Source organism: Pipistrellus kuhlii, unplaced genomic scaffold (genome assembly GCF_014108245.1).
Source record: "Pipistrellus kuhlii isolate mPipKuh1 unplaced genomic scaffold, mPipKuh1.p scaffold_m20_p_1, whole genome shotgun sequence".
Taxonomy (NCBI): domain Eukaryota; kingdom Metazoa; phylum Chordata; class Mammalia; order Chiroptera; family Vespertilionidae; genus Pipistrellus; species Pipistrellus kuhlii.
Window position 1 is genome coordinate 33148957 of NW_023425404.1, and position 17570 is coordinate 33166526.

Below are 17570 nucleotides of genomic sequence, written 5' to 3' on the forward strand. Positions count from 1 at the left end.
TCCACTACACCCACCATCCAATCAGGAGTGAATATGCAAATTAACCTGAAAAGATGGCAGCAGCCCTTCCCCCCAGCTACTCCAAACCTGTGGGAGTTGAAGAAGTCTGGCACCAGCACCTGAGGCTGGCTGAAGCCCGGGAGACAAAGAAGCCGCCTGCCTTATGATCCTAGGCCACAAACAGCTGGAGAAGTCACCCACACTGCATCCTAGGGAAAACGGAGAAGCCGCTGCCTGCGGCCCAGGTGCCAGCACCTGCGGCTGGCTACAGCCTGGTAAATGGAAAAGCCTTCCACCCCGCAGTCCCAGGCACCAGTACCTGGGGCTGGCTGTGACCCAGGAGACAGAGATGTAGCCAACCCGCAGTCCTGGGTGCCAGCACTTGTGGCTGCAGCCCAGGTGAAGCCACCTGCCACCATCCCTGCGGATGTAGCCAGCCTGGGTGCCTATGGTTGACCAGAGGGAGGGAAGCCAGATCCTGGGTGCCTGTGGTTGGCTGGAGGAGGGAATCCTGAGTGTGGGGCCAAGGCAGAGGTGGTTAGGGCCAATCAAGCCAGCAGGGGAGCAGTTAGAGACTCTCAAGCTGGCAGGCAGAAGCAGTTTGGGGCAATCAGACAGGCAGGTGAGTGGTTAGGAGCCAGCAGTTCTGGATTGTGAGAGGGATGTCTTACTGCCAGTTATTCCCCAAGGGGTCCCAGATTGGAGAGGTTGCAGGCCAGGCTGAAGGACACCCTTTCTCCCTCCTCCCCCATGCACAAATTTCACATACTGGGCCTCTAATGTGTGTGTGTGTGTGTATTAGAGGCCCGGTGCATGAATTTGTGCATGGGTGGGCTCTGGCCAGCCTGGCCAGGGGGAGGGGACATGGCAGTTGGTTGGCCTGCCTGCTGGTCGAAGTCCTGGTCAAGGGGACAATTTGCATGTTAGCCTTTTATTATATAGGATATACACTGAGTGGTAAGATTATTATGCGTTCAGAGATCATAATAATCTGGCCACTCAGTGTATATAATAATTATCATTGACATTTTACATTTTTTTCATACAGTGTATCTTACATTTACAATACATCTCAATCTGAACTGATTACACTTCAAGTGTCACTTATGGGTTAGTGACTTCCTTATTAGATAGTGCAGGTCTCAAACATTTCTACCTATATATAAAAGCCAAAGTGGAGAGGACGCCTGGCGCTGGGCGAGGTGGAGGCGCGCGTTTCGGGGTCTCTGCGCGGGTGTGGGGCGCGGAGCCCGGTCGCCAGGGCGCGGGCGTCATGTCAGACAACGAGGACAATTTTGATGGCGACGACTTTGATGATGTGGAGGAGGATGAAGGACAAGATGACTTGGCGAATGCTGAGGAGGAGGGCCAGGAGAATGTGGAGATCCTCCCCTCTGGAGAGCGACCGCAGGCCAACCAGAAGTGGATCACCACACCATACATGACCAAGTATGAGCGAGCCCGCGTGCTGGGCATCCGAGCACTCCAGATCGCGATGTGTGCCGCCGTGATGGTGGAGCTGGAGGGGGAGACAGATCCCTTGCTTATCGCTATGAAAGAGCTCAAGGCCCGAAAGATCCCCATCATCATCCGGAGCTTCCTGCCTGACGGCAGCTATGAAGACTGGGGGGTAGACGAGCTCATCATCACGGACTGAGCTGGACTCATCTTCCAACTGCGCCTCCCCCCACCTCCTGTTCCCACACTCTGCCCGTGTAAATAATAAACTATTAACCTTTCAATAAATAAATAAATAAATAAATAAATAAATAAATAACATAAAAAATAAAAGCCAAAGTGACTGTTTCAACCGAATGACTAGAATAGGGGTGTCGAACTCAATCAGAGAAGGGGCCAAAATCTAAAATCCAGCCTAAATCGTGGGCCGAATGGTTTACTGAACAGTCATAAACTGTCATTGTGATGGAAACGCAGCGGAGTGCAGTGATGACAGCGCGGTGCGGGCCACATTGCAAGGCCTGGCTGGACGGATTTGGCCCGTGGGCCTTGTGTTTGACACATGTGGTAACCGGAACAACCAGTCGACCAGTCACTATGATGTGCACTGCCCACCAGGGGTCAGACGCTCAAGGTAGCGTCTGACCCCTGGTGGTCAGTGCATTTCCACAGCCAACCCCTGCCCCAAGTTGGCCAATCTCCTGCAGCCCCTCCCCCCAAGGCCAGCCAACCTCCCACGGCCCCTCCCCCCAGCTGCCGAACCCCCAATTGGCCCAATGGGGGTGGGGGGGGGCAGTCAGCCAACCTCCCATGGTCTTTCCCTCCAGATGGCCAGCCCTCTCATAGGCCTTGATCTCGGCCAGGCGGAGGGACTCTACCCGTGCACAAATTTGTGTTCCGGACCTCTAATTATCTGATAACAGAGAAATCTCTCATTTCTCTGGAATGTTTGATCTAATTGGGTAACATTTGAGGAAAAGATGTGTAACTATATGTAACTCTGTATCAAAACTTTGCCTGCCAGACCTCAGGCAAATTTCCATGCACCCTAGATTAAAAAGTGGACAATGGTCTGCCTGTAGGCAGAGTGGAAACCCAAACCCAGCCCTCAGCAGAAAGAGGCAACATCTCTTCGGGCAGAACAGGAATCAATCGTTTCTAAATCCCCAACAAGCAGCGAATCATTAAAATCTATTCAGGGCAAGCGTAATTCACAGTGTTTCCCAGTCAAGTCTGTAAATTACAGACAAGAAGTCCTTTCTTCAGGTCTCAGTGCCTTTCCTTCCGGAGGAGAAAACAGCAACAGCTGATAGAGAAGGCATGAAAAAATCCCCTTACTATTGAACTGTTGACTTAATTTAAAACAGCACACTCTACTTTTTACAACAAGGCGAATGAGTGAAAGTAAGAGCTCAGTTTTTACTGCTTTGAAACAAAATTGAAATATGGAACTGAAAACTACTTTAAGAAAAATGAGGCATTTTAAAACGTTGAAGTCCATTCTATTGATTCTGTGCCTATATACACTAGATGAAAGGCCTAATTTATTCATATACCACCACACACACACACACACATACACACACCACACACACACACAACACACACACACACACAACACACACACAACACACAACACACAACACACACACACAACACACATATACCACACACATACACAAACACACCACACACACACACATACACAAACACACCACACACACACACAACACACACACCACCACCACCACACACAACACACACACACCACCACACACAACACACACAACACACACACACACACACACAAAATTTGGCATCTACCGTGTTTCCCCGAAAATAAGACATCCTCCGAAAATAAGACCTACTTACAGGTTTCCTTCTGAGTGGAATAGAAGACATCCCCCCCAAAAATAAGGGCCCCCCCTAGGCTAAACATGAGAGATTTGGTCCACTGATTCTGAAAAAAATGGAGTCACAAGAAATTCACCAGGAAATTCAGGAATTGGATTGTTATGATGATGTTCCAGAAGATGATGACATGATTGTCATTGAATAAATGAGTAAATTCTTGATACAGTAGGATTCACAGTTTGTCTGGTTTGTGTTGACAACTACCGTACTACTGTACCGTATACAAGTAATAAATTTCCTTTATTTTCATTTAACAATACATGTGTACTGTATTTTTCTTCATGGAAAAATAAGACATCCCCTGAAAATAAGTCCTAGCGCATCTTTGGGAGCAAAAATTAATATAAGGCACTGTCTTATTTTCGGGAAAACAGGATAATACAGAGATCTTGAACTAAAAATGCAACATAAAAACTTTCCCATAATTAGTGGAACCTGCATGGTCTTGGCAGCAGCAAACTGTCAAACTGACCTATTTGAAAACACCTTCAAAATGCACAGCACACAATCCCACAGGAAACAACACCACTGCAGATAAGCTCAAAGTAAAAAATTACAAACCACATAAGGAAAGACATCACTAAGAGGGAGATGAAAACAGGGAGAGGTAGAAACAACAAATGGGAAAAATATATCTCCAAAATTCAAGATATTAGAAACAATCTAAAGCAATTTAAAAATAACTTTCTTTAAAACATCCAAACCTGTAGAGAATTTTTATGAGTTTATTTGAGCAAAACTGATGATATCTGCTGGGGAGCAAGATCTCAAATGATCTCCTGGAAATTTCTTTTTTAAAAATATATATATATATTTTTATTGATTTTAAAGAGGAAGGGAGAGGGGGAGAGAGAGAGAAACATCAATGATGAGAGAGAATCATTGATTGGCTGTGTCCTGCATGCCCCGTACTGGAGATCGAGCCCGAAACCTGGGTATGTGTCCGGACCAGGAATTCAACCTCAACCTCCTAGTTCATAGGTCGATACTCAACCACTGGGCCATACTGGCCAAGCTCCCCTGGAAATTTCTTGAGTGAGAGAATAGAAGAGCTGATAGTCTAGGTCAGCAATTTTAAACATTATTTTAGCTCACGACCCAAATAAACTAATTACTAAATTCTGTGACACACAAAAATATTTTTTTTCCTGATCTGACTAAAGAAATAGGTATAATTTTGATTCATTCACACCAGATGGCTATTGTTGTGTTAGCTGCTGTCATATTTTTAATTTTTTATTTGACAATCTCAGGGAAAAGTAGTCAGTGCTCTTGATGAAACAGTCAGACAGTGACACTGCTCCAACGGCCCTGAGCCCAGGGTCCATGTGGGCCTCTTCTCCTAGTTCCTCTACTTAGAAAAAGAAAAAAAAAATGTCCAGACATGAAAAACTGAAAATTTATTTTTTACAGGTTCTTGCTGAACAAGCTATTAAATCACATACTTAGGGAGAAAGAAACCGAACTCTGAAGGAAGGAGTGGGTGCCAAAAGCAATTGTGAGCAAGAGAACTGGTAAACATATGGGAAAACCTACAAATAGCTTTAAAAAAAAAATAGCTAAAAACATATCAGGAATTAAAATAAAAAAGAAAAGAGGCAACTATTCTGACTATATGCGGAGTTGTAAAGTCACTCCATGATGCCTAAAATCTTACAAATACGTGAAGATCTAGTTTTTGTTAATTCTTTATTTTAACAAAGTTATTTTCTATCAGATTGTGGGGGTTTTAACATGTCTTTAGACAAATCACTAGGATCCACTATTTCCAGCCCATCTCCAGGATGGGGTGGAAATAGTGGAACAACAAAAATCAACAGTCTCTTATCAAAAGACTAAATTTGAAATGTCATTCTGTTTGCTACAAGGCACATTATTTATGTGCAATCCAAATATTTTAGGAAAGGGAAAAAGAATTCCTTTCCACTCCCAAGCCAGATTTGTCTCTTATCTTAATTCCATCTAATACACAAAGCAAATGTCAGATGAGATATAATCTAAATCATAGCATTTGGCTTTAAAAATCTTTATTAGTGATATTGTAAGAACCCACAAGATAGGAATGATTTTCTGGAACCATTTTCTCCTGTGGAATGTGACATTCTCTATTTTTTTTTAAGTTTATTGATTTTAGAGAGAGAGAGAGAGAGACATCAATTTGTTACTTATTTATGCATTCATTGGTTGATTCTTGTATGTGTCCAGACAGGGGATCAAACCCCAACTTCGGTGTATCAGAACAATTCTCTAACCAATTCAGCTATCTGGCCATGGCTGACATTCTCTATTTCCTAAGAATAACAGTAGACATTTTTCTAATCAAAATTCAGAAAGACATGACTTGAAGAACATGTTTACTTCCCAGCTTGAGATAGCAATAAAAATATTTTAACTGATTATTTTAGCTGTTCACTTTTGAGATTACTAATTCAAAGGCCTATATTTAAAAATCATTTATTTATTTTTCAATTACAGTTGAAACACATATTATATTAGTTTCGGGTGTACACCAGAGTGATTAGATATTATATAACTTACTAAGTGATCATCCCAATAAATCTCATTCCCATCTATCACCATAAATAGTTATTAGAATATTATTGGCTATTCCTATGCTGTACTTTACATCCCCACAACTATTCTGTAACAACCAATTTGTACTTCTTAATCCCTTCACCTTTTTTACCCATTCCCCCCAATTTCCCTCTTGTCTGGAAACCTTCAAAATGTTCTCTGTATGTATGAATCCATCTCTGTTCTGCTTGTTCATTTATATATATATATATATATATATATATATATATATATATATATATAACTTCAGCAAGGAAGGGAGAGGACAAGAGAAATAAAAACATCAATGATGAGAGAGAATCATTGATTGGCTGCCTCCTGCATGCCCCCAACTCGGGATCAAGCCTGCAACTCGGGCATCTGCCCTTGACCGGAATCGAACCCAGGACCCTTCAGTCCATAGGTGACACTCTATTGACTGAGTCAAACTAGCTAGGGCTATTTTGCTTTTAGACTCAATTTTTGATAGATATGTATTTATTATCATTTTATTGTTCATGTTTTTTTTAAATCTTTTTCTTTTTCTTAAAAAAGACCCTTTAATGTTTTTTTTTTAATGTTTTATTTTAGAGAGTAATAGAGATAAAAACATCACTCAGCTGCTGGAATCAAACTAGTAATCTCTTGGTTCATGGGTTGATGCTCAACCATGCCCCACACAAGCAGGGCTGTTAACATTTCACGTAAAACTGTGTTGGTGGTGATGAACTCTTTTATCCTTTTTTGTCTAAGAAGCTCTTAATATATCCTTGGATTCTAAATGAGCACTTGATTGTAGGTCCTTGCTTTTCATCACTTTGAATACTTCTTGCCACTCCTCAAAGGCATCCATTTTTATTTTTTTTTTAAAGGCCTACATTTTTTAAAGAGGGATGGAGCCGAAACCAGTTTGGTTCAGTGGATGGAGCCTCAGCCTGCAGACTGAAAGGTCCCAGGTTCGATTCTGGTCAAGGGCATGTACCTTGATTGTGGGCATATCCCCAGTAGGGGGTGTGCAAGAGGCAGTTGATTGATGATTCTCTCTCATCAATGTTTCTAACTCTCTATCCCTCTCTCTTCCTCTCTGTAAAAAATCAATAAAATATTTTTTTTTTAAAAGAGGGATGGATATCTTAGTATAGACATCAGTTCCTGTGTATCTCTGTGTGTAAAACTCTAGAAATTGTGTTTGAATGATAAAAAAAAAACAAAACATCTATTTCTATGCCTCTCTTTCTTTGTATATTTCATGTCTCTATCTTAAAACAAATCAACAAGGGTTTCTTTCTTGGTTTCTCTTTCTGCTTTTCCTTTTTTTGCTTTTTTTTTTTTTCCTCTCCTCTCATTTTCTTTCTTATTGTCTCTCTATTTCTTTCCCTTAACTTTCCAATATTGAAAAACATTTTTATTTTTTTCTATATTTGTTGATTTTTATTTGCAATCTCTTTTCAACACAATTTACAGACTCATCCCAATTCTGATTTTATAAGTGCTAAGTGGCAGAAAGGTCTAGAATAATAAATCCATCAAAACAAAGAGGCAAAGCTGTGAAAGAAACTAAGTTGCCTGCAACAGTTCTGTCTACGACGGTGGGAGATGTGTCAGGAAATAATACAGAATAAGACAAAGTAATTGGGCAAAGTAGTTTTAGCTAAAGTTCTTTCAATTATCTTTATCTTTAGCTACATGTTTAAAGATACTTATGAACTCTATGTACTTGAAACTTCCTTTCTTGTCAATGGGTGCTCCTCTGTACAGCTCCTCCACTTACTTGTCTGTAAACCTACCTCCCATTTCTGTCAGCAGCTCTCTCCGATAATCTTCCTGAGTGGTGCCAGTTGCTCCTTCATCAAAGCAAACAAAAGCATTGCTGATGACATCTCCAGGATTCGTGTCATTTTACTTCTCACCAGACATCATGAAGAATATGGTGAAATGTACAGGCCCTGGAGTCCGCTGGATTCTTCCCTAGAGGAGCAAGCATAGCATGCAAACTTCCTTGTCAATGAAACCTCGGTTCTACTCAATCATGTTGAAGGCCTCTTTAAACTCCTGAATCTATGTCAAACATGACAAGCACATTAGATGCTGTCTGCTGGGGGCGCTTCTTGGTGGTGTAGTCTTTGATTTTGCTGGACACCGTGGCCGATTAATTCACCACAGAACCCAAGCTGCCCCCCACCAGACAACGAGCAACTCCTATGAAGCAGTGGGCTGTGCCATGACCTGAAAAACATTCAAAAATAATTTATTTGAAAAATGATATGGAAGAAAGAGTACAGGTTTTAGATCACACAGACAGGGATTCAAGTCCTAGTTTCTCACTTCCAAGTACTGTGGACCTTGAGCAAATTATCAGCCCCGCTGAGATTCAGTTTCCTTACCTGTGAAGTGGGGCAAAGAGTCTACCTCAGATTTGTCAGGAATACCGGAGATAAAGTATGTGAAACAGCCAACATGAGTAAGTGGCCAACAAATACTGGCTCACCTTCTCACTCAAATAGTTTATGTTTTTTGTTCTTAATTTTGAAAGCAAATAAATAGAATATTTTCTCTTTCTCCCCAAAACTTGCTTTATACTTGGCAAACCTGAATTTACTTTTTCTTCCATTAATAATGAGTTGGGGTTTTGGTGGAAATGGTTTTCCCATCCATCACTGTCTAGTATCCTATTAGACATTAATAGAAGTCAAAAAAGTTTGCATGTAATCTCTTCTTATACATGCAGAGTGCACACTGGCCTATTAAAAGCAATTCTTGCCCTAGCTTGTTTGGCTCAGTGGATAGAATGTTGGCCTGTGGACTGAAGGGTCCCGGGTTTGATTCCGGGAAAGGGCACATGCCCAGGTTGCAGGCTTGATCTCCAATGTGGGGCCTGCAGGAGGTAGCCGATCAGTAGTTCTCTCTCATCGTTGATGTTTCTATTTTTCTCTCCCCTCTGTCTTCTTCTCTGAATTTAATACAAATATATATATATAGCAACTCTCTGAGCACTTTCTGGTAGCAACTTTAACTCAGTGTTTTACCTCCTTAGTTGACTATACTTTCATGTAATGGTTATTAACATCCTGCATAAAATTCGAGCAATCCCTTTTACAAATCTAGAGAAATGGGTGGAGTTCTATAAACTCCAAGCAATTTTTATAAATATAACTTCTTTTAACAGAGAGATAAGAGTTAAATAGCATTCAGTTAAAAGTATATTCTTGGGCAAGGACCTAAAGAATTTCAATTTGGTGTTTTGGGTTGTCTTGATGTTGACTGTTTTATTCTTTTTTTTTTAAACATGGCTATCAGCTGAGTGCTCCCACAGAGTACTAAGAGTTCTTTGTCACAAAGATAAATCACACACATTCTTTAAAAAAAATTTTAAAAAAATATATATATATTGATTTCAGAGAGGAAGGGATAGGGATCGATAGAAACATCAATGATGAGAGAGAATCTGATCGGCTGCCTCCTGCATGCCCCACATTGGGGATTGAGCCTGCAACCTGACCAGAAATCAAACCATGACTTCCTGGTTCATAGGTCAATGCTCAACACTGACCACACCACCAGGCCACACACTCTTTTTTTTTTTTTTTAAACCAGTTTTCTTGTCATTAATGTGAAAGATCAGAGGTATTGTTTTTTTTTTTACAGGCTTGCTCTGAGGACCCAATGAGATTACCTATGTGAAAGTGCAGCCTATACTGGAGCAGCTCAGACTAGTTACAGAATAATGCCTTTGGGATACTGTCAGTTGAGGGAAGGACAGAAATAATCATCATTGCCCAATTGGACAGGGGGAGATCGTTGAGCTCAGACCCAACCAGGGTTGATTTTTCTTTCCAAAAGAATTTTTAGGGTACACAGCACTCAGAGTAGATGATTTAGGCCTGGAGATATGGGCTCGTGGGAGGAAAGAAAGAAAACACATTATCATAGGGTTGTTATGAGGGCAAGTAAACACACAATAAAGATTAGCTATTATTAGAGAGCAGTAAATACTGTACTGTTTGAGAAAGACATTTCTCAGTAGCTAATGAAAGGGACTAATGCCCACTTATAGAACTAAAAGCAGGCAAAATATTCTCAAAATTATCAGAAGGAAAAAAATCCAAAGAAAACACAGAGAATCTACTGAAAGACAGTAAAAATGAAACTATGCCAAGGAAGCATAAAGATAGAAAACAAAAGATTACAGAACTAAAACTATACATAATAATTACAATAATAAATGTGAATGAGATAAACTTAATGAAAAATATTCAAATTAATCAAACAAACGGAATCAGTCTATAAAAAGTTACATCTAAAATCAGAAATTAATAAAGCCTAAAATTGGTAATAATGGGGCAAAGCTATCCTGGGAAAATAAATTGGTATAACATTTCTGGAAGGAAGTTAGCCTAATTGTATCAAAATATAAAGCATTTATTCCATTGTATTGAGCTAATCCACTCTAGAAATTAGCCTGAGGAGAAAATTGCACAAAAGCAAAAACCTGAGCTCAGGATGTTTATCATTGTGCATTTATGGTGCAAAAAAATGCAAACAACCTAAATGCTCAACAATAGGAGACTGGCTGAGTAAAACATGGTTTATAAATATCCTCCATATTGACAAACATTAGCAATTACGGTGTTAGTCTATAGCTATTGGCTTGGATATTCATCCAGTACATTCAGAGTGAAAAAAGTCATTACAGAAGAACATGTTAAGTCATGATCTCATGTTAGTGAAACTATATATACAATTCTATGTGTATATACTGCATAGAGATGTCTAAAGGATGCTCACCAAAATTGTTATGGCTTTTGGGTTTGGGGCATGTTTTTTATTTTCTGTTTTGTACTTTATTTTGGGTAAAAACATTAGTTGTGAGAACACTGTTTTTATGTACTAGTATGTGTCTAAAAACCTTTAAAGCCACTGGGTCAGCCTATGCTTCATTGCTGTCATTCTCCCAATTATAAGCTTTAGGAAGGGGAACACAATGGGTGGCTATTAGGAAAGTCATGTCTAGGCAGGTTTCCTTGCCTGGCGAGACCAACAGGGACTAGTAAAGGAGAACCAGCCATCTCTAGGATAGTAGTTAAAGCAACTCTTGCCCTGGCTGGGTAGCTCTGTTGGTTAAAGCGTTGTCCTCCGTATGCCCAGGTTTCAAGTTAATCCCTTCACAGGGCACATACAAGAATCAATAAATGAATGTATAAATAAGTGGAACAACAGTTCTGGCCTGGTGGCTCTGTTGATTGGAGCATCATCCCATGCACTAAAAGATTGTGGGTTCGATTCCTGTTCAGGGCATATACCTAGATTGCAGGTTTGATGCCTGGTCAGGGCACATATGGGAGGCAACCAATCTCCCACATCGATGTTTCTCTCCCTCCCTCTCTCTCTCCTGAGCCTTCCCCTCTCTCTAAAAATCAATAAGCATGTCCTTGGGTGAGGATTTTTTAAAAAGTGAAAAAATATTGATATCTCTGTTTCTCCCCTCTTTCCTCTCTAAAATCAATAATAAATTTTTTTTAAAGGCAACTGTTAGGAAAGGAGTCAAAGAGTTGCTGAATGCAGGCCCTTCTCTGTTTGTGTGTTTGTTTATAACAATTTCTTGGCTTCTATGGTGTCTATAATAAAGCAACTAGGATTTCCCCCAAATCAGAAATCTGCAGCGACTAATTTCTGGGACTTCCTGAGGCTGCTCCGTGCTGTCTACCAGCTGAGGGTTCCTGCAGCTGTGGCTCCGTCTGTAGCAGTGAGACAGGGGGAGTCTAGAGGGAGCCTCCTGATGCTTTTATTTACTGGCTCTTCGTGTTTTTAAAAAAAGAAAGCACCAATTACTTTTGTAAAAGCAACCAAGCCAAGCTATTTTGTAAAGGACAGAGTGGTCAACTGTGTCCCAGTATGATAAGTTCTGAGACCAAACTGGTCCACTGGATGCAACGCAGGGAGGTTAGTGAGTGACCTGGTCAGAAACAGTGTCTGTGTGGTGGGGGCAGGGGAATGGCTTAAGAGAGAGGAGAAGTGAGGAAGTGGAGAGAGCAATGTTGGACAACTATTTCATGACAAGAAGACAGGACACGCAGCAATGTGTGATTGAAGAAAGGAATGGGGAGGCAGAAACAGGTATTTAATTTTTTATTGTTGTTGTTTATTTTTAAGATTGAAAAGGCCTGGCTGGTGTTGCTCAGTGATTGAGCGCCGACCCATGAACCAAAAGTCCCTGGTTTGATTCCCAGTCAGGGCATATGAGGGTGGGCTTAGTCTCCAGTAGGGGGTGTGCAGGAGGCAGCTAATTGATGTTTCTATCTCTCTACCCCTCTCCCTTCCTCTCTCTAAAAGCAATAAAAACATTTTTTTTAAACAAAGAGAGAGAGACACATCAATCTGTCTTTCCTTCCCCTTCCCTCCCTCCTTTCCACTCTCTCTAAAAGTCAATGGGAAAAATACCGAGAGAGAGAGAGAGAGAGAGAGAGAGAGAGAGAGAGAGAGAGAGAGAGAGAGAGAACGCCTGTAGATAAGAAGTGGATGATTCAGCAGGGAGAGGGGATGCTTGCTGCAGAGTGGAAGGACCTGGAAGAGGGGAGGGGGAGAAAACCAGAGCACCAGGAAAGGAGTTGGCCTTACACAGAAAGAGGAATGCTGGAAAGGAGGAAAACCCATGTAGAGGTCAAATGGAGAATAGAGATTGGAAAAAAGATGGGCCTGCAGGGGCCAGTACCACCATATAGTTTTGAACTGGGAGACCTCGGTTAAAATGGGAAAGCTGTCTGTGATGGAAATGCTCATTATCTTGACTGTGGTGGTTTCACAGGCACAAACACACGTTCGAAATCATCAAGTTGTACACTTTAAAATCGTGAAATTTATGGTACATCAATTATACCTCAATAACGTTGTGAAGAATTTCTTTCTGTGCTTTTAAACTGGCATGCCTCTGCCAACAGGGGGCGCGGTTGTGCATCACAAGAGGGAAAATGGTTTTCCTGTGTTTTCGTTTCGCGGTTTTGTTTTTCCTGGTCTTTTCTCGTATAACAGAGCTCTTATTCACAGGCATTAAAAGAAAGCAATTAAGTAATTATAGGCATGAAGATACAGACAAATGGATGTGCAAAGATTACAGTAAAGCCCAGAGCTGCTGAAATATCTCAGTGCCGAAGTAGCAAGCATTTATAGACTCAGCCAGAGAAAGGATGAGATAGCAAAAGCATTTCTTCACAGTCATATGGGAGCCAAATATAGGATTCTCTGATGGCAAAGATTACAGTTGCTGCCGTCCAGAAAACAGGTTCGCTCCCCGTTTTTGTGAGTAGGCCAATGCCGAGACAGATATCACACCAATGGCTGATTGAAGATGTGAAGGATACAGAACTGAGAGGAGGCTTTTTGCACACACGCTAGTTTGAGAACTTTCCTGCAGCCTGGACAGAGGACTCCTCAGTGTAACATTTTGGGGCAATTAATTTCTTTTCTTTGGGTCTCTGTTTTCTCACCTGCAAAAAACAAATTGATAGTCTTTGCCTTTTAGAATTAAAGTGAAAGATCCTATTGAAAAAGTAAAAGGAACTGTCTGTAAATGAGAGATCTTAATACAACTACAACAATAGACGACACAAGATGTGAAAAGGTTATCCATCCCCTGGGCCTCCTCTGCCTCTTCCAGATACTTGTGGCCAGTTTTGTTCATTGAGGACACTGGTAAATGGCTCCTTCTTTCCACCCAAGGCTCCATCCACCTTACCTATCATAACAACACCACGGCATTATCAGCCCTCGAACAGCTGTGTAAAAAAGGTATAGTTTAAGCGTCTCTCCTTGGGTTACAAGCTAATAACACAGAAGAAATAGGATTTGAACCCAGAACTCAAAGATGTACATTTATTTTATTTTATTGATTTTAGAGAGGAAAGAAGAGGGCACGAGACAGAAACATCAATGATGAGAATAAATGATCATCTGCCTCATGCATGCCCCCTACTGGTATTCAAGCTCGCAACCCGGGAACGTGCCCTGACCGGGAATGGAATCGTGACCTTCTGATTCATGGGTCGACGCTCAACCACTGAACCACACTGCCTGGGCTGTCTGCTGTCTTTTAAAACACTAGTCTCTCGCAGTGCACTCAGCAGTCCTGCAGATCTTTCTCTTGCTTTTATCGTGTTTGAGCTGAACAGACCTAGGGATGCCCCTTCTTCCAGCCTCCCACCACCTGCCAACTTCTTTTCCAGTTGTAACCTTCAGAACCATCTTCTACCTCCAAAACCGGTTAGCATTATTTATTGAGCTTAACTCCAATTGCCTAGCAACCATGAGCTCCCAGATTCTTTAGAATTTTCCCACCACAGTGGAGGCCACTGCCAACCACCTGGTCAACCTGCGTTTGCAGGCCTCTTGCATCTCCCTCTCTCTGGGTTGTTTCAACCGTGACCATGTGGCTCTGGAGGATACGGGTCACTTTTTCTGAGAGTTGACCAAGGAAGAACTGGAGGGCACCCAGAGTCTCTTGAAAATGCAAAACTAGCCAAAACCGGTTTGGCTCAGTGGATAGAGCATCGGTTTGCGGACTAAAAGGTCCCGGGTTCGATTCCGGTCAAGGGCAAGGGCATGTACCTTGGTTGCGGGCGCATCCCCAGTAAGGGGTGTGCAAGAGGCAGCTGATCGATGTTTCTAACTCTCTGTCCCTCTCTCTGTAAAAATATATTTTTTAAAAGTTATCTAAGTTTATATATATATATATATATATATATATATATATATATATATATATATATTAAAAAAAAGAAAATGCAAAGATAGCATGGTGGCCACACCCTCTTTCAGGACTTGCAGAAACTGTCCAAAGAAGAACCTGAACCTTAGCCCTTTCGGATCTGCACACCCTGAGTTCTGTCTACACAGACCCCCATCTCTGCAGCTTTCTGGAGAACAACTTCCCAGATGAAAAGATGAAAGTCAACAAGAAGAAGGGCAACTACCTAACAAGCTCCACAGGCTGACTGGCCCCCAGGCTGGACGACTACCCCTTCGAAAGGCTTGCCCTCACGCATTATTAGACGTCTTTGGAGCCCAGAGGCCTGAGGGTTTCCCTGCATCCCCTGGTGCCAGGATTGTACCTGAGCACCTCCCCGTAGCCACTAGGCAGCCTGGTAATCACTCCGGAGCCCTCTCCCATGCTATGGACCAAATGGAAGCAAAAAAACTTTTGCAGAAAAAAACCCCACTAAAACATGCTAGCATTTCTACAGTAGTCATTAGTCACATGTGACTATTTAAATTAAATTAAGTAAAATGAACCCCCCCAAAAAATAAAAAAAAATAAAAAAATGAACCCAAATAAAAATTTCAGTTGCTCACTAGCCACATATCAAGTGCTCAATAGCCATGTGTTGCTACCATATTTGGACAGCACAGATGTAGAATTTTCCATCCTATATAATAAGGGTAATATGCAAATTGACCATCAATCCAACACACAAGATGGCCACCCCCATGTGGACACAAGATGGTTGGCAGAGGAAGGCAGTTGCGGGCAACCAGGCCTGCAGGGGAGGGCAGTTGGGGGTGCCAGGGCTGCAGGAGAGGGCAGTTAGGGGTGACCAGGCCTGCAGGGGAGGGCAGGTGGAGATAACCAGGCCGGCAGAGGAAGACAGTTAGGGGCAACCAGGCTGGAGGGGAGGGCAGTTAGGTGTTGATCAGGCTGGCAGGGAATGATTAAGGGGTGATCAGGCTGGCAGGAAGAAGTAGTTAGGGGCAATCAGGCAGGCAGGCAGACGAAGGGTTGGGAGCCAGTAGTCCTGGATTGTGAGAGGGCAGTCGGACATCCCTCAAGGGGTCCCAGAGTGGAGAGAGTGCAGGCTGGGCTGAGGGACATCCCCCCTCTTCCCCCGCCCCCTGTGCATGAATTTTATGCACTGGACCTCTAGTCATTGCAGAAAGTTCTAATGGAAAGTGCTGCTAACATATTACTGTCACGCATCAGGAAGATACAGTTAGGCAGATGAAGCACTTACCTTCACCTGAGTCTGTCCCTCTTTTATCATTATTGTCTAATTCTGAATACGCTTTCTAGTCTCCCTTCGGTGTTCTACCTGAGCATCCACAGGGCATGCCTGCAGCTGGCCTGCTGGCTCTGCCAGGCACCAGGACTGTGATGACAAAGACTGATAGTGACACTTTGCCCAAGCCCCTCTGAAGCAATTTGTAGTGACAGTAACAGTGTAGGAAGTGGACAGCCTGTTTCTGCAAACCCGCTGTATTTTGGCAGATCCGACAGAAGCAGAAAGGACAAAGGGAGAAAGTAAGAAGCGAAGTGAGTAGTCACTAAAAATGTGGTGATCAAATTATCTTCTTAGTTCTTCCAGGCACAAAAGTTTATCCTTCAAGCCATGAAGGAGGTAGATTCCATGTATATTCCTACACGTGGGAGGAATTTGATAGTTGCTCACTCTCTTAAAATATGAATCAAACATGAATTTATACAATTCTGGATTAAATTATGTGTTAAAACTACATCTTCCTGATGGTGAAGACCTTAAATTAGTGTTAGAACGACATGGTGCTCTAAAAAAGGCGTGTGTGTTGTGGTTGGAGGGTTGGGGCATGGATGATTCTCACCTTACCTGTTCCTATCGACATCTATACTTTTTTCTTTAAAAAAAAATATATATATATACAATATATATATATATATATATATATATATATATAATTAATTTTTTTTTATTTTTTTTTTTTTTTTACAGAGAGGAAGGGAGAAAGGATAGAGAGTTAGAAAAATCAATGAGAAAGAAACATCGATCAGCTGTCTCCTGCCCACCCCCTACTGGGGATGTGCCCACAACCAAGGTACATGCCCTTGACCGGAATCGAACCTGGGACCCTTCAGTCAGCAGGCGGATACTCTATCCACTGAGCCAAACAGGTTCCTTTTGTCCCTACTTGGTACTCACCCTTCAATCTTGTGTACCCACGGGAGAGTTATTTGAGGATTGGTAAAGCCGTTGGCACTCTTTCTGACATTCTACCATCTAAGCCACAGACTGCCCACCATGTATCAATAATTGTCACAAGTTTTACCTGCATTGCTTCCCTGGCTAGTTTCTTTCGTTCTTTGTGTAATTTAGGAAGTAGCATTTTCAGAACATTATAAAACACTCCTTAAGTAATTTGGAGGTACTCTTTTGCAAGGGTCTGCCTCACTCACGGGACTATCATTGAAAAACACTGCCCCTGGACTCTTGGTCTTTAATTTGAAACGTTTGGAGCTGCTTCAGCCCTTCCTTTCCCATGGAGAGCCTGTGGCCTTGCTCCAAAGAACACTGACTGTCTTCCTCTAAGTACCCAGGCTTGTTTTGGTTTCCTACAACTGCGCTGTGGCTCTCTGCACTGCTGTAGGCAAAGCCCAGGGGGAGGGAAGCAGAACGGGCCTCTACGGCACCGCCCACGGAGAGCTTGGAAACCACTTGGAGGAGCAGCTGGGTGGCAAGCGGCGGGCCTCCTTGGGGTGCCTGGTCCCACACTATTGGGATACAACAGACACTGGAAGCCTGTGCTCATCGTTTCTCAAGGGTCTGGCACCTCGCGCTGTTGTCCCAGTGACTCAGATGATAATTTTCCAGGCTTTCAAACTGGGTCAACAAGCTCTGTTTGTCCTGAGA

General features: G+C 42.3%; 1 protein-coding gene and 1 pseudogene across 1 annotated transcript; one reads left to right on the forward strand and one right to left on the reverse strand.

The window, feature by feature from the left end:
* The first annotated feature begins 1198 nt into the window (after positions 1 to 1198).
* On the forward strand, positions 1199 to 1740 carry LOC118719438 (DNA-directed RNA polymerases I, II, and III subunit RPABC2-like). Its single transcript, XM_036438923.2, has one exon. The coding sequence runs from the start codon at positions 1274 to 1276 to the stop codon at positions 1655 to 1657; it is 384 nt and encodes a 127-aa protein (XP_036294816.1). The 5' UTR covers positions 1199 to 1273; the 3' UTR covers positions 1658 to 1740.
* A 5604-nt stretch (positions 1741 to 7344) lies between these two features.
* LOC118709482 lies at positions 7345 to 16548 on the reverse strand (annotated as a pseudogene).
* Positions 16549 to 17570: the final 1022 nt, after the last annotated feature.

Excerpts from the sequence above, each read along its gene's own strand:
- LOC118719438 (XM_036438923.2), top strand. The coding sequence starts at position 1,274 with ATGTCAGACAACGAGGACAATTTTGATGGCGACGACTTTGATGATGTG.